The sequence below is a fragment of the Dreissena polymorpha genome, chromosome 5, assembly GCF_020536995.1.
Source record: "Dreissena polymorpha isolate Duluth1 chromosome 5, UMN_Dpol_1.0, whole genome shotgun sequence".
Lineage (NCBI taxonomy): Eukaryota > Metazoa > Mollusca > Bivalvia > Myida > Dreissenidae > Dreissena > Dreissena polymorpha.
Window position 1 is genome coordinate 22324570 of NC_068359.1, and position 18360 is coordinate 22342929.

At 35.7% G+C, this 18360-nt stretch overlaps 1 protein-coding gene and 1 long non-coding RNA gene across 9 annotated transcripts; both read left to right on the forward strand.

The window, feature by feature from the left end:
- The first annotated feature begins 4299 nt into the window (after positions 1–4299).
- LOC127881189 (uncharacterized) lies at positions 4300–13219 on the forward strand. 8 transcript variants are annotated; one of them, XR_008049950.1, is made up of 4 exons: positions 4321–4393; positions 8186–8250; positions 9095–9178; positions 12116–12731. XR_008049950.1 is itself a non-coding variant. In XM_052428895.1 (3 exons), the coding sequence occupies exons 1-3, from the start codon at positions 9056–9058 to the stop codon at positions 13111–13113; spliced, it is 354 nt and encodes a 117-aa protein (XP_052284855.1). In that variant the 5' UTR covers positions 8463–9055; the 3' UTR covers positions 13114–13219. The 8 variants fall into 8 exon arrangements, 1 of the variants encoding a protein (XP_052284855.1); XR_008049951.1 differs by lacking the exon at positions 4321–4393 and adding an exon at positions 4407–4843; XR_008049952.1 differs by lacking the exon at positions 4321–4393 and adding an exon at positions 4407–4820.
- Positions 13220–13455: 236 nt separating this feature from the next.
- On the forward strand, positions 13456–17620 carry LOC127881191 (uncharacterized). The gene is made up of 2 exons (XR_008049955.1): positions 13456–15302; positions 17357–17620. It is a non-coding gene; the product is annotated as an uncharacterized LOC127881191 (long non-coding RNA).
- Positions 17621–18360: the final 740 nt, after the last annotated feature.

The following is an 18360-nucleotide window of genomic DNA, read 5'->3' on the forward strand; positions in this document are numbered from 1 at the left end:
ACTCTAGTTGGGTGGGAAACACTTTATGCATTTCTGAAATTTCCAGTGCCCGGGCCAAGGATTGAACCGGGGACCTCTGGAGTGGTAGACCAGAGTGTTACCACTCGACTACCGCACCATGTAAAGCCCGTCTACCAACACCGACAGGTTAAAACATAACATTGGCCATGAAACATTTTGTCTCGACTGTCCTTCGTCCTTTATCCTGCGATTTCGAGATAAGTTATAACAAATGCTCACCATGTGGAGAAGGTGTGTCCTTTATTGACCAAAGGGCAAGGTCACACTAAAGACCAAAGCTCAAATATGTGCATAGTTCACATGGTTAAATAATAGGCATCCAGTTGGTTATAATATCAGTTTCTACAAGTTCAACTAAGCATTTTCGTAAGTTTTATTATAGTATCATGTCAAAGAATGGCTTAACGTCTCGTAGAACAAATGCACTCTTATGGCTTGAATTATTTGGTTCATTATCAATTACTTACATATTTTTCTTTTGTTTTAGGTACATAGTACTGAATAGATATTAATTCATCGTAAATTTTGTTCAGAATATTGTATTTATTTAATTGTTACGTATCAGTTGGCGTTATTATTCGCATGACAAGGCCTCTAACATGTAAAAAACACGGGAGATAATGCATTAAATAAAAAGAAACTTTGAGAACTAAGGAGTCTTTATTTATAAGCTTTGCCGTTGTCGACTTTCCTTATAATACGTTAATGTGCTTTTAGTTTTTCATACAACAATAGACGGGATTTAGCTGAAGTAACGAAAGATACATGTACACCCTTTATAGATATAGAAATGATAAGTCGTTTGTCTCAATGTTTAATGATTCATAGGTGTGTAGCAGTAAAATGGCTATTGTTTAATAAACTTTAAAATGAATAGGTATGGACTACAGGTCGCCACAGTGATGAATTCAGTAGAAATATTTTATCAGCTCAAATCTAAATGCTGACGTGTACTTTCGATATTGTGCTTATGAAATGTCTATAAACACAAACGCTGCATGCACAAAACACGTTAGAACACAGCATCTAGTCAACGGCGTGCGTATTCTATGGGTACGAGAGGCGGGGGGGGGGGGGGGGGGGGGGGAGGGGGGGCCGCAAAATTTCGGAAAGTAATCGATTTGTATAAAAGTCCCTGCACCTGTCTGTTATTGGAAAATCACGCCTACCAATTGTTTACAGTTAGTTAGCGGTAAGGGGACTTTTCACATGCTCACAGCTTTTGGCATGTTTTTAAGTTTGTCATTAAATGCTTTATAATGATGATTGAAAACATTGGATCTAAAAGGCTACAGTAAATAAACAAGAATAAAATTTAAGAAAGAAATAAAAAGTATCCCTCAACGGGGCTCGAACCCCTGGAGCGCTGGTGTGAAAATTCAGAATTCATTAGGTATCATCCAAAAATTAGACTGCCGTACTTAAAAAATTCAAAAGAGTGAAATATGTTTATCCCATTCTGTTCTCGTCGTTTACTACGAATGTACGCAATAAGTGTGTGCTGTCAATAACAACGTACAATAGTAACTATGTGGTCTGTAACTCTCTTGCTTGATGCTATGTCTGCAATTAAGAAATGCGTGATCTAAATCAATTATTTTGGATGAAGTTTCATTATTACCGGCGTCTGCAACTGGAAGGACGCCACGTCAAAATAATAAACGCACCAACAGTTGGGGTGTTATAAGGGAGCCGTTTAAAGGCACAAGATACCGCCGCGCGTCATCAGAACAGAACAGAATAGTTTGTTTTTAGATGGTCGCTTAGCGACCGTCTAAGGTGGTTAGTCTAAAATTCAGGTCGATACGCCTTAGCTAATAGGAGCCCAATACCCGCTTACTACGCGTATCTGCGCGAGAATGAGTTGTATAATTTATGCAAGAGGTTTAAGTTCTCCAATTATATTCATTCACAAATGGAAACATGATAATAATATCGTGTTAAATGCAATAGTTTCGAACGGTGCTTTTATAGAAAAGAATCAATAAACAATGATCGTATTGTACGTGTCGCGGAGGAGTTTGTTTATGAATGAATAAAATAGTCCACTTTCTGCAGCGTCTTCATGACGTAGTATTTTTGCTCAGTCCATTCGTGATATAAGGCTATTAATAGATGCGCCTGTCGATAAACAAAGGAAAGTCCACGGGCGATAACAACGCAATAGGTTACGCTCTCACATACACCTCAATGACGTAGTACAGGTCGTAAATTAAGGCTATAATAGATTCGGGAAAAAGTTAACGCTTATTTATATTCTCAATTTATAAAACGTTGAGTTCGGTAATAACTTCAGCGATACGATAGACAAAAAAAAAATGTTTCATAATCGCTAAACCCGATTATAACAAACAATTTATAATAATAATACGAATAACCTGTTTCGTAACCTCGTTCATGCCACTACAGCGGGTATTTCTGGAAAACGTTCTTTGGTTCTCAACAGATAGCGGCGATCTTTTGTATTTACGGGTGCTAGCAACGCAATAGTAGAAGGTTAGTAGAATGATTAGCTTGTTTATATTCACAGTTCTCAATACATAGACAGTTTGATACGAGTTCATCAATTGCTACAGGCATACTATAGGCAACCTCGAAAATGCTTTATAATCGCTAGAACCGAAAACAACTAAATATATTATATTAAATATATTTATATCAATAAATATCCTTTAAAAATGTAGTCGGCGTATACGCTGACTTTGAAATAAAGTTTGCAATTTACTTTTCTAAATTAATAAATAGATACAATTAAACAAAAGTTAAACTATTGTGTTGGGTTTTTCACTTGTAAGTTGCATATTCACCGCATGAAATGTGTGTTAGCATTGTCAAACCACACATTAGTGTGAGTAGATAAAAAATATACTACGGGAGAGCACTTCATATGTGTCCTCATATGCCTTATTATGAGTATCTTTCTTCACTATCGAAATATATCGTATGTTGATATTTTATTTAAATGCAGTTTTCTTTCGACACATTTAAATCACACGTCAATAGCACCGTCATGCGAAAATGGGTCTTATGCGTTTCGGCAAGCATTTGTTAAACCGAACATGTGCTTTTGCGCAGTCAGGCCATAGGCGATGCTGTTCGCTATAAAGTCACTCAATATGTTATGCTTCTCCTTACCAGAAGGAGAGATAGCTGAGTGGGCTATTTATATGATGGGCGCATATGGAATAAGACCCATTTTCGCATGACGAAGGTCATTATAAATCTCATTGCGAATTGAAAATGCCACTTTTGAGAACAATGCTTTTTGATACAAAATTGAATTCAAAATAGCAAACTTGTTAATAATGGCAACCTATCCACACATTAAGGAATGATTTCCAGACGTGCTGACCAAGTACGGCAAACATTGTGGTATGACAATTAAACGATTTTATCTTATCGTGACTCTATACTATTTCGCTAATGATTGTTTTCTCAACTTGGAGGCGAAAGTGAAATTCTGCGAGATGGATTGTAAAGCGTAATTGTAACAGGGCCAAAATTTGTGTCGTTTGAGCATACAGAGAGTAGTCCGGAATTCCTAACACTGAACAGTGCTACATCCTTTGAATTGAGCACATACGCAGTGATGTAGCAAAAATTCAGAGGTTGTATCTCGAATCCGCTTATTAAATATTCGAAAATATTCATGCGTGTCTGTTGGCGTAATGTAAAAGTCACTAAGATGAAAACTGAGTAAAACAGCTACGTCTAAAAGCGCATTAGTGCTCTATACCTATGTTTATGTCAGCGTTGTTAACACCGTGTGAACTGCTCGGGTAACAAGTAAAGCATAAACAGCAATGTTTATATACTTTTATTCCTCCATACACAAGATACGAAGATTATTGTATATTTTGAATTTGTATATGGTGTCAAAAATCAAAAGTTTTGTACACGGAACTTTCATTATGAGTTTATATTCTTGGTGAGATAGTTATTTGATATTAGAAAAAATATTCCTTTAATATGATGGTGACTGCAAATTTTCTTTATATTAAGTTTTCATTGCCATTTTCATCATACTTTCTATGCTTTCAGAACTTCCAAAAAGCATGTTGTTTTTATTTTGTCTTAGTTATTTCTATGAAAAAATAAGCATGATAAAAAGTGCATACAAAACTCGACTCGTGCACTACGACATACACTTTATACAGATGAATGGCGTGTGTTCATTTCAAACTTGCGATTGATTTTGAAAATGAATTGCTTGTTAAATTATGCAACAGCGAACATCTTCAGTGCCTTCAGCGCTTTGATTCAATTTGTTTAAAGAATCGGGAATAACGCGGGGATTTCCCGGGAAATTATAAAAACGAAACCGCGATTGGTAAATCTGTTTGAAGTTGTTTTACTTTTTAAAGGCAATACGGTACGTGTGTTCTTTTCGTATTAACTAAATTGTTCGTATTTTATTTCAGATGTATACCTACTAGTGTGTTTCGTTTCTTTTGTATCAGTGGTGTGTTTCATAATTTAAAGTACGAAACATGTTTAGACATCTAATTTAAAATGAAAAGTGCTGTTAAACTGTTAGAATATCAAACTTATCAATGTAAAAATTGATGTGTACACGCATAATAAGACTTTTGAAAGTCCAAACGACTAAGAAATAGTAATTTCAACCTTATGCATTCAACCTCTTGCATGCCGATAACATATGTGATGGAATGGAACGACAACTCTGCTTGAAAATTGCGTATGCATTAAACAGATCGTTGTATGCAAATCGAAAGTGGATAGACGTCTTCATGATCTTGTTTACAGTCAGATTGTAAACGTATGATTCAGAAAGATATGTATAGTGTAAATTTGTATTTCCGTACGTACAAATTACTGTAAAACACAGGGGTAACACTTATAAATGCGTACTGTTTCATTTTTTTTTGTATAGGGAATAAAGCGGGGATTTCCCTGGAATTTATGAAAACGAAACCGCTATTGGTAATCTGCTTGAAGTTGTTTTACTGTTGTAAAGCAATACGGTTCGTGTGTACTTTTCATTTTTAGCTCGACTATTATATATGAAATATATATAATGGAGCTACCCTACTCACCCCGGCGTCGGCGTCTGCGTCTGCGTGCAAATGTTAAAGTTTTCGTACTACCGCAAATGTTTTCTTTGTCCCTTGACATATTGCTTTCATATTTTGCATACTTGTTTACCAACATGACCCCAACCTATAAACAAGAGCAGACAACTCTATCAAGCATTTTGTCATAATTATTACCCCTTTTCCTTTTAGAATATGCAGCAAATGTTAAAGTTTTCGTACTACCCCATTTATTTTCATTGTCCCTTGAAATGTTGCTTTTATATTTTGCATACTTGTTTACCAACATAACCCCAACCTATAAACAAGAGCAGACAACTCTATCAAGCATATTTTCATAATTATTGCCCCTTTTATACTTAGAATATGCATATTATTGATAAATCTATGTTAATGTTTGCGTACTACCGCAAATATTTCCTATATCCTTTGACATATTGCTTTTATATGTTGCATACTTGTTTACCAACATGACCCCAACCTATAAACAAGAGCAGACCACTGTATCAAGCATTTTGACATAATTATGGCCCCTTTTACACTTAGATAATTGAACATTTTGCTTACATTGCCATAACTTCTTTATTTATGATCACATTTAATTATTACTTTGACAAAACAACACTTAACCTGAATACCACAATGGATTCCACCCAAACAATACCCCACGCCCCTACCAGAAACCCTTCGCCCCTAACCTCAGCCCCCCCATTTTTGTTTATAAACATCGTCTAATAAATTACCCCACCCCACATTATACCCCCTCTCACCCCCCTACCCCCCCCCCGATTATTTTAACACCATCTAATAAATTACCACACACCACATTATACCCCCCTCTCACCCCCACCCCCCCCTCCCAATTTTTTTTACATCATATAATAAATTACCACAACCCACATTATACCCCCTCTCACCCCCCTACCCCCCCCCACCCCCAAAAATATTTTTTCTTCCTTTTTTATTTTTGAAAGATCGTCTAATAAATAATTGAATATGAACAATTTCCCCATGATGGCTTACGTTTTACTGTCAAGCACTCGAATAGTCGAGCGCGCTGTCCTCTGACAGCTCTTGTTACTAATGTGTTCGTGTTTTATTTCTTGAAACTATTTTTTAAGATGTATACCTGCTAGTGTGTTTCGTTTCTTTGGTTTAGTGGTTGTTTCATAATTAACAGTGATTTTAAATGAAAAGTTTTGATACTCAATGTATAAAATGAAACTTAATAAGGTACAAATGAATGTAAAAACGCATAATTAGACTTTTGAAGGTCCAAGCGACTAAACAATAGTATTATTGCATAAACTCTTTCTATAATGCCCTCTGGCGGGGTGCAGAAACTTGGCAAAAGAAGGGCTTGAACGGGAGAAATCGTGTATTAATAATGCGATTCACGTGCCGTTCAAGCCCTGTCATGTGTTTTTCATATCCATAATCTGGTCCACGCGCAGTTACTTCCCTTATCCAGCCTTCGACGACTTTCCAAGCATAAATGGGGAACTGAATAAGCATCAGTTTCCTCTTGCATGCAGGGATAATGACTATTTTAATCCACTTTTCAAGTTATACCATCTGCACTCTCTTGACAACAGCTTTATTTTATTGCCAACGTCAATGAAGTTAAGGTTTTTCACTCAAAACTTTTAAAAGACTATGCTGTAAATGTAAGTGTGTATGTACCTTCAACGTTCCTGCTGTAAATTCCAAAATAATTCCTAATTTCTTACTTTGCGCGGCTGCATTTCAGCTTGCATTAATCCACTGTTTAAACACATTTTAAATCGAAAACTGCCTATCCGAAGGTAAAGCCTCGTCATTTCGGATGATGACCGTGTGAGGCATATGTAAAACACAACCTTGAACTGTATTGAAATAATCGAATTATTTTGTCGATGTCGAATGAACAAAACATATTTTTTTAAATGTTATTTAAAATTATTTTGGTACGTGTGATTTGTTTATGCAATAATAGCGAAAATACACATTTTCTCGGACATAAGCATCTGCGGGCGCTCTCAAAATCCGTTCCTGCCCTCCTGCTGCGTACGCAGGCAAGAACGGATTTTTCGAGCGCCCGCAGATGTTCATGCCCTCGAAAACGTGTATAATTCCTATAATGTTCAACCGTATGTATTATAACCTCTGGCACGACGATGACATATGTGATGGTATTGAACGACAACTCGGCTGGAAAATTGCGTATGCATTAAACAGATCGTTGTATGCAAATCGAAAGTAGATACATGATCTTGTTTACAGTAAGAATGTAAAACGTATGATTTAGAAATATATTTTTAGTGTAAATTCGTATTTCCGTACGTACCAATCACTGAGAAAAACACAGGGGTAACACTTAAAATATGCGTAATGTTTCATTTTTAAATTGTTAAGTATGGGGAATATCGCGGGGATTTCCCGGGAAATTATGATAACAAACCGCAATCGGGAAATCTGCTTGAAGTTGGTAAAGAAATACAGTACGTGTGTATCTTACGTAAATACTAAATTGTTCGTGTTTTATTTTTTGAAACTACGTTGTTAAAGTAAGTGCTGTTAATCAATTAAGAAACTGAAACTTATGAAGGTACACATGAATGTATACACGCATAACAAGACTTGCAAAATTAGCATTTCAATATTAATAAATATATTACCGAGTATGTAATAACATTGGATTTTTTTTATACGTATTTTCAATTTAAATTGGTTACACAATCGAACCTATCTGAATGTTTCGTGATTATAATATACATCTGATTAAAGTCGCGCTTACCTGATGGAAAAATGAAATTACTGCATGAAAACATAAACATACTATAATATTGCAAAAACGTTGTCAGTATTCCAAATAAAAAGCATATTCATGTGCTGAAAGTTTTTAACAATTTTTTTTTTACACCGACAAGAATTATCGATTACAGTCAGACAACTACGTAAACGTCTTTATGTGGAGTTATTTATCTGCTTTTCTTCGAGCTATCTAAAATGTAATTGTAGTTAAAGTTCGATAAGTGAACTATCTTGTTAAAAAAAAGTCAGCCCTCCCGCTTAACACTTTAATATTTATGATTTGATATATTGTAAGAAATGTCTACATATGGTTAAAGGTTGATGAAGACGATCTAGGCCTTGATGATAACGGAACTTATGATGATGGTGGTGTGGTGAAAATGTAAGGATGAATTTGGTGGTGCTTGTAGAAGCGGTGATGATTGTATGGTGACGGTGTTTTTGATGTCTGATGATGATAATGAAGGTTCTTATACGATAATCATGATGACGAATATGGTGTGAGAATGTTGTTTGTTGTGATTGTAGTGGAAATATTGTGGTGATGGCGATATTGCTGATGACGTGTAGGCTGATGGCGAGGGTGTAAGTGGTTAGGTGATAGTATTATGATGAAGATGGACACATTGGTGGTGTAAGTTATGATGATGGTAGTGGGGGCAGTGGGATCAATATGTTGGTGGAACTGTTTTGATCATGATGATGTTGCATCTGACGGATAGTATTATGGTAATGGTGTAATGGCTGCGGTGTTATGATGATAATGATGAGTGCGTTATGCTTATGATCATGAGTCAGCTCCTCTCAACACATCCAAAGTTGTGATGTCAAGTCTTGTTAGAAATCATGTAGAATTTTGCTTCATTGATATTCAATCTAATATTCTTAATATGAATAAGCAATGTATATATAGTCAATATTTTGTAGACCGCTCAACGGCAATTACATTTAAAGCTTACATTTACTAGAGTTCACTAAATAAGTTTAGTGAAAATCGATGCAAATGACCATGCCTTAAAAATACACAATATACATGCATATTGGTGAGTTAATGTCGCCAGACGGCTCGCGAGTAAAAAATTGAGTACACTTTATACTGAAACAAATATTTTACGAATACAATATCATGGTAGAAAAGTCGTATTAGGCACGTGTTTCCATCAATTGAAAACCGGTATATATTATTGATGTATATGCATGTTCGTGTTCCATATACACGTGTACAGATGGCTGAAGGTGGTTACTGGCATGAAGAGACAGATCATGAACTTGCCCCGCGTCCAAGAGGCCTTTACACTCATCTCCTTGAAGTAAGTTATGTGTTGTAGAAGTTCTTGTGTTTTTTTAGAGTACATCGATAGTGTCGCAAATAATTGCTTTTTAGGTGGCACCCATGTTTCATTGCTTTCAAGATTGTTCAGAAAGGGAGAAAACTGCCAACAGTGGAATTCAGAATTGCGGAACAAACCTGTTATCAGCGGACTGGTGTAATTTGATATAATTTATTAAAAACTTTAATCTTTGGTCATTAATAGAGCATACCGGTCATCCGGATACTTCGATATATGGATGGAACTTCGATTAAAGAGAAGCGAGTTCTGCAGTTGGTTGTTACGATATATGTTCTGTTAATTGGGTTTTCTTATACGGAACATAGTTTTGCCGATAATTGATATGACACTTTACATTTCGAAGAAAGAAGTTTGCGGAAGAACGATGGGCATCATGAAGAAAACGATACAATTCCATCAAAAATGCAGCATGATCTTGATTTTCTGAACATATTTTAAAGAAACATAAAAAAACATAAATAAAAAACGTGTTTACTATTAAATGAATAGATCAGTATTTCTCTCGGTGTTATAATATGTGACATTTGTAGTTAACTTACAAATGGGAGGACATTTTAATTTTTATTAATTGAATGCAACATTTTCAAGGACATTTCTTTAATCAATCATTGACAATGGAACTTCTGCTTCCGATTACGGTGGCACTAAGGTGACATCACCGCTCCAAAAAAAAAGTCGGGAAAACACAAGTTATGTTTACCCGTCGCCAAAAAAAAAAAATTAACTTGGGGAAACACAAAATAAATCTGTTTTCAGGAGGGTTTTTTTTTGCGACGGGAAAACAAAAGTTCTGTTTTCACGTCTTTTTTTTATTTTCGAAGACTCTTTTTTTTGAGACTTGAAAACACAATCGCTATATTGTGCGCACAAGATAAACGGCCAATCACAGACGCGGATTATATGGAGGGAACATTTGAAAACGTCCTAAAGGCAAGTTCTGATATAGCAAAACATACTACTACTACTACTTCTACTACTACTACTACTACTACTACTACTACTACTACTACTACTACTACTACTACTTCTACTACTACTACTACTACTACTACTTAAACAGAACTTGTGTTTTCCGCTCCAAAAAAAAAGACGTGAAAACAGAACTTTTGTTTTCCCGTCGCCAAAAAAAAAAAACTCCTGAAAAGAGACTTATTTTGTGTTTCCCCGAGTTAATTTTTTTTTTGGCGACAGGAAAACATAACTTGTGTTTTCCCGACTTTTTTTTTTGGAGCGTTGATGTCACCTTAGTGCCACCGTATCCGATTACCCGACACCAACAGATGGACGGCACTGTTTTTAGTCCAGAAATGTAAAATTCCTTGTGGAATACTGGTAAAGTAAGCAACCAAGAAATAACAATTTCTGTAATTTCGTAAATAAAAACATGCTTCATTAGTGTTATCCCTTTGGAATATCGATTTTTTTTGTCACGTTGAAACTTATGTACATTCCTGATGAAGTCGGTTTTTGGTACTTCACCAGTACTCTAACCGAATTGTGGGTTAATTCCGGTATGTTCACACCACTGCTTTCTACAGAGTGACGCTCTACTGATGGAATAATTTCGCCCACGAATTAATCTACCAAAATTTTAAATTCACTCGTCTGTATCTTATTCTTCAAGTGTAATCACAAATAGACCAAACATGCAAATACAAAGGAGCAAATGTGAGGTGTTGACAATCTACCTCTTTCAGCAGCCGCGTGTATTTCAAAAACCTTTCCATTGTCAATCTCTTTCTAACTGTTCCAACACACAAGGTAAACTACACAGCACTTCCTTGTGTGAGTGTTGTTTACAGGTGATGGGCCTATTGCGTCCACTTCATCGGGATCCTATACATCTTCAAACTTAAACACGACATCCACTTGTTTGTAATAAGTGTTATGAGATTTTTGCGATTTGTATTTGTCCGTGTGATGAAGTTTTAAGAACCCCGGAGTTCAATGGGTTGCCCCTAATTATCCAATCTTATGGTAATACTAATTATTCCTTCGTGGGACTTTGACTGGAATTTCAGCCATCATGTTTGGCTCTGTAGAATGAGTTCTTATTCTGCCTTGCTCTTGCGGTATTTGGCACAGTTTTCAACAGTTTATAATAATCGTCATTTCTGTTGTAATTAACGTACAGTAACAGCACTTATACTTCGACAGAGTATTTTTAATTATTGGTTCAGATACTGTGAAAAACACAAAAATATCTTTGACAGAATAAGTACTGTGTTTCCGCATTAAAATATGACGAATACACTTTTCATTAACAGATTCCCTTTTTCAGAACCAGTTTTTATCTATTCAATTCGAATTTCTTACCTGTGCTTGTTTTAACCCACCCAATAACGTGTTTTCAGGTCAAGAGAAGTGCATATCAAGCAAACGTTATCGTTGCGTAAAGGAACGTGCTCACCATAATCAGAGCTCTAGATAGAGGGAGTTTTCTACTCGCTAATTTTTTTTTAAATGTTTATTAAAAAACATGACGCGGCTATGCGATATTTGTTCAGTATTTTTTTCTGGGAACTGATAAGTTCATGCTGTTTTGCGGTGAATTTTTCTTTGCAAAATCTACCATATGTTCGTGAAATTCGTTCATAACAATTCAAAAAAGATACCACTTATCAACTGCACCATGTCCCATTGATCAAAACAATAATGTTCAGAATATACATTAAAAACGGAGGAACTTACTTCTCGCGTATATTGCAGTATTCGGATTACCAGCGTGATACACTGTCGAATTATGTGTATTATTTTAAAACTTAAAAAATACGAATAATTTCAACACTTTTCCACAGATTAATTACGTTAATTGTTAAACTTTGTTGCATCACACATGTTGGCTTCGTGCCGATAGTGTTTTCTGTTGTATTTACATGTTTCAATAAACTTCAGGTTCCATGGCAACGTGAGTCCATAGAAACCAGTACTGTGATGAACTCGCTTGGGTATGAGTTTCATATCAGAAAGGCGCGAAGAGAGGCCTACAGGGAGGTGTATAGCAATCAAAGCAATTCGTCTGCGCTTTTAATCACTACGGGTAGTAAAGCCGAGGGACTGACAAACTTCTTTGAGAGTGACACGGACATCATGTGTGTATTACAAGATGTCATGTGTCTAGAAAACGATGTTAGTTATGATATACTACCAAGGCAAATTACTGTGTTTACATTAAACACCGGGGTATGCTACCACGGACATTGCAGACTTGCACTAGAGCGGCCTGGTACAAATATTCACAGATTTGTTCGAAATGCTTAGTGTGCTTATGAAAACGGACGTGCTCTCTTGAGCAGCGACTTGTACGTTAATGCTTATGAAGAACGTAATGGTGATTTTCTATGCATTAGCAAATTATCATTACATGAACGTGCAGGGCCGTCAACGCCGATAACACAAGGGGCATTAAATATAGACGTAGTCAATTCGTTACACTGTTACTGTCCCAGCATACTTAGAAAATGGGCTGAACGACGTCGGCATTGGCCACCTCCGGATGTCGTTCACAAAATTGTATCCATGGGAGCATTTGTGACACCTGTCGGTTTTAAGGGTAGCGAATATAAACATGTAGAATGGAGGATCTGTTTCAATACTGGGGAGAATTATCTTGTGAGCTGTCTTAATAACACCCAGGTTTACATTTATGTATTACTAAAAATGATGATAAAGGAAGTATTAAGGCCACTCAAGAAAGAACTTTCATCATATACAGCTAAAAACATAGTTTTCTGGATCGCGGAGAACATTCCACAACAATTGCTTAACAAAAGGACGTTGTTTCACTGGCTACGCGAAGGGCTGGTTGAACTACGATCTGCTATATTAACAGAAAACCTCTTGTATTACATGATTCCAGAGAGAAATCTGATGGCGGCATGTGGTCTGGATAATACGCAGAAGCGAGCGTGGATACAAATGATTACAGACATGATTGACGAAGGACCGAAGGTATTGCTCAGAATACCGAAGATACGGACAGCAATAATCTCACATCCAGAGCCTTGTGTGTGGTACGGTAAGAGGCGAGTGGAAATTCAATTGCTTGTACTTAAGCTCTATATCAGAGGATACCAGTGCCGGGATGATAATGGTGTGATAAACAAGTCGGATACTATGATCCAGGCGATACAGAGACGAATGAATGAGATATTGACAGAGGTCACTCAAAGGATGTGTAGGGAAGGAAGTCGGGTTGATGATCCGAAAGATATATTTAAATATATAATGATGTAATTACTAGATGCATGTGTAAATGATATTCACAAAGTGCATTTTAATGTGATTCACAACCGATATTGATGTAATTTTCAATCGCGTGTTTTAAATTGAAATTTTAATGATCATTATAGTATTAGAAGCCACTTTACTAAGTTTCTTAAAGGGATCTTTTCACGCTTTGGTAAATTGACAAAATTGAAAAAAGTTGTTTCAGATTCGCAAATTTTCGTTTTAGTTATGATATTTGTGAGGAAACAGTAATACTGAACATTTACCATGGTCTAATATAGCCATTATATGCATCTTTTGAAGATTTTAAAACCTAAAAATTATAAAGCGTTGCAACGCGAAACGATTGAATAATTTGGAGAGTTCTGTTTTTGTCGTTAAATTTTGTGAAACTACGAAGATTGCTTATATAAGGTATAAAATACGTCCAGTATGTGTACACGGCGGAATAGCTCAGTAGGCTAAAGCGTTTTTACTTCAGTACTCTGGCAGGACTCCAGGGGTCACTGGTTCGAAACCTGCTCCGGGCAATGTTCTTTTCCTTTTTTAAATTTTATTCTTGATTTTTTACTGGAGCTTATACGATCCAATGTTTACATTTATCAATATAAAGCATTTAATGAATAAGTTAAAAAATGCCAAAATCTGTGAAAAGGCCCCTTTAATTGGCGGTATACCGTATTATATTAATATTGCGAATGTTCGAATATAACTGGTTGTATATGTAGACATGTGTTATTTTAATAAATGTCTTTAATACGGGTGATGTAAGGTAAATCATGCAGTTGTTTTCTATTAAAACACAAAGCCGACTGAATGTAATAAACCTTTCACCCGATCCGATTACTTGTAAAATGAGCTGAAGTTCAAGGTTTTATGAAAACAGCAATTGAGGTTTGGCGTGTTAATTTCAGGCCGATACATTTCAAGGAATGATACTGCAACGCGTATACACGTCGCTTCATTACTGTGAACGAGCGCGATATATATAGACATACATATAGGACTTAGTTAAATCGACGTTTAATACGAATACGATTGCATGTAAATATTTTGCTGAATGTTTAATGAACGGTGGTATTACACATAAATGTTTTTTAAATGGTCGCTTCGCGACCGTCTAAGGTGGTTAGTCTAAAATTCAGGTCGATACGGCTTAGCTACTAGGAGCCCAATACCCGCTTACTACGCGTATCCGCGCGAGAAAGAGTTGTATAATTTATGTAAAAGGTTTGAGTTCTCCAATTATATTCATTCACAAATAGAAACATGATATTAATATCGTGTTAAATGCAATAGTTTCGAACGGTGCTTTTATAGAAAAGAATCATTAAACAATGATCGTATTGTAAGTGTCGCGGAGGAGATTGTTTATGAAGGAATAAAATAGTCCACTTTCTGCAGCGTCTTCATGACGTAGTATTTTTGTTCAGTGCATTCATAATATGAGGCTATTTAGATGCGCCTGTCGATAAACAAAGGAAAGTCCACGGGCGATAACAGCGCAATAGGTTACGCTCTCACATACACCTCAATGACGTAGTACAAGTCGTAAATTGAGGCTATTAATAGTTCCGGGAAAAAGTTAACGCTTATTTATATTCTCAATTTATAAAACATTAAACATAAGTTCAACAATAACTTCAGCTATACGATAGGCAAAAACAAACACAAATGTTTCATAATCGCTAAACCCGAATATAACAAACAATTTATAATAATAATACGAATGACCTGTTTCGTAACCTCGTTCATGCTACTACAGTGGGTATTTTTGGAAAACGTTCTTTGGTTCTCAACAGATAGCGGCGATCTTTTGTATTAACGGGTGCTAGCAACGCAATAGTAGAAGGTTAGTAGAAGGTTTAGCTTGTTTATATTAACAGTTCTCAATACATAGACAGTTAGATATGAGTTAATCAATTACTACAGGCATACTATAGGCAACCTCGAAAATGCTTTTTAATCGCTAAAACCGAAAACAACTATATATATTATATTTAATATATTTAATACAATAAATATCTTTTAAAATGTAGTCGGCGTATACGCTGACTTTGAAATAAAGTTTGCAATTTACTTTTCTAAATAAATAAATACAATTAAACAAAAGTTAAACTATTGTGTTGTGTTTTTCACTTGTGAGTTGCATATTCATCGCATGAAATGTGTGTTAGCATTGTCAAACCACACATTAGTGTGAGTAGATAAAAAATATACTACGGGAGAGCACTTCATATGTGTCCTCATATGCCTTGTTATGAGTATCTTTCTTCACTATCGAAATATATCGTGTGTTGATATTTGATTTAAACGCAGTTTTCTTTCGACACATTTAAATCACACGTCAATAGCGCCGTCATGCGAAAATGGGTCTTATGCGTTTCGGCAATCGTTTGTTAAACCCAACATGTGCTTTTGCGCAGTCAGGCCATAGGCGATGCTGTTCGCTATAAAATCACTCAATATGTTATGTTTCTCCTTACCAGAAGGAGAGATAGCTGAATGGGCTATTTATATGATGGGCGCATATGGAATAAGACCCATTTTCGTATGACGAGGGTCATTACAAATCTCATTGCGAATTGAAAATGCCACATTTGAGAACAATGCTTTTTGATACAAAATTGTATTCAAAATAGCAAACTTGTTAATAATTGGCAGCCTATCCACTCATTAAGGAATGATTTCCAGACGTGCTGACCAAGAACGGCAAACATTGTGGTATGATAATTAAACGATTTTCTCTTATCGTGACTCTATACTATTTCGCAACTGATTGTTTTCTCATCTTGGAGGCGAAAGTGAAATTCTGCGAGATGGATTGTAACGCGTAATTGTAACAGGGCAACAATTTGTGTCGTTTGAGCATACAGAGAGTAGTCCAGAATTCCTTACACTGAACAGTGCTACATCCTTTGAATTGAGCACATACGCAGTGATGTAGCAAAAATTCAGAGGTTGTATCTCGAATCAGCTTATTGAATATTCGAAAATATTCATGCGTGTCTGTTGGCGTTATGTAAAAGTCACTAAGATGAAAACTGAGTAAAACAGCTATGCCTAAAAGCGCATTAGTGCTCTATACCTATGTTTATGTCAGCGTTGTTGACACCGTGTGAACTGCTCGGGTAACAAGTAAAGCATAAACAGCAATGTTTATATACTTTTATTCCTCCATATACAAGATACGAAGATTATTGTATATTTTGAATTTGTATATGGTGTCAAAAATCAAAAGTTTTGTACACGGAATTTTTATTATGAATTTATATTCTTGGTGAGATAGTTATTTGATATTAGAAAAAATATTCCTTTAATATGATGGTGACTGCAAATTTTCTTTATATTAAGTTCTCATTACCATATTCATCATACTTTCTATGCTTTCAGAACTTCCAAAAAGCATGTTGTTTTTATTTTGTCTAAGTAATTTTTATGAAATAATAAGGATGATAAAAAGTGCACACAAAACTCGACCAGTGCGCTATGATACACACTTTATAAAGGTGAATAGCGTGTGTTCATTTCAAACTTGCGATTGATTTTGAAAAATGAATTGCGTGTTAAGAAAGGCTGGCCTCGAGTCATGCAATCTCATATTCGGTAGGTTCTTTGATCGTAACAGTCGCATATTCGGTACTTTTATCTTAGGTATTTTAAATGTCAAAATGGGACTTTATCCCATATCAAGTGTATTGGTAAAACACATATACATGTAATACTATTAAATCAATTGGTTTACACGTTGGGAAATCCTTATACCGGTATATAATAATACGAATGACCTGTTTCGTAACCTCGTTCATGCTACTACAGTGGGTATTTCTGGAAAACGTTCATTGGTTTTCAACAGATAGCGGCGATCTTTTGTATTAACGGGTGCTAGCAACGCAATAGTAGAAGGTTAGTAGAAGGTTTAGCTTGTTTATATTCACAGTTCTCAATACATAGACAGTTGGATATGAGTTAATCAATTACTACAGGCATACTATAGGCAATCTCGAAAATGCTTTATAATCGCTAAAACCGAAAACAACTAAATATATTATTTTAAATATATTTAATACAATAAATATCTTTTAAAATGTAGTCGGCGTATACGCTGACTTTGATATAAAGTTTGCAATTTACTTTTCTTAATAAATAAATACAATTAAACAAAAGTTAGACTATTGTGTTGTGTTTTTCACTTGTAAGTTGCATATTCATCGCATGAAATGTGTGTAAGCATTGTCAAACCACACATTAGTGTGAGTAGATAAAAAATATACTACGGGAGAGCATTTCATATGTGTCCTCATATGCTTTGTTATGAGTGTCTTTCTTCACTATCGAAATATATCGTGTGTTGATATTTGATTTAAACGCAGTTTTCTTTCGACACATTTAAATCACACGTCAATAGCGCCGTCATGCGAAAATGGGTCTTATGCGTTTCGGTAATCGTTTGTTAAACCCAACATGTGCTTTTGCGCAGTCAGGCCATAGGCGATGCTGTTCGCTATAAAATCACTCAATATGTTATGTTTCTCCTTGCCAGAAGGAGAGATAGCTGAATGGGCTATTTATATGATGGGCGCATATGGAATAAGACCCATTTTCGCATGACGAAGTCATTACAAATCTCATTGCGAATTGAAAATGCCACATTTGAGGACAATGCGTTTTGATACAAAATTTGAATTCAAAATAGCAAACTTGTTAATAATGGCAGCCTATCCACTCATTAAGGAATGATTTCCAGACGTGCTGACCAAGAACGGCAAACATTGTGGTATGATAATTAAACGATTTTCTCTTATCGTGACACTATACTATTTCGCAACTGATTGTTTTCTCATCTTGGAGGCGAAAGTGAAATTCTGCGAGATGGATTGTAACGCGTAATTGTAACAGGGCAACAATTT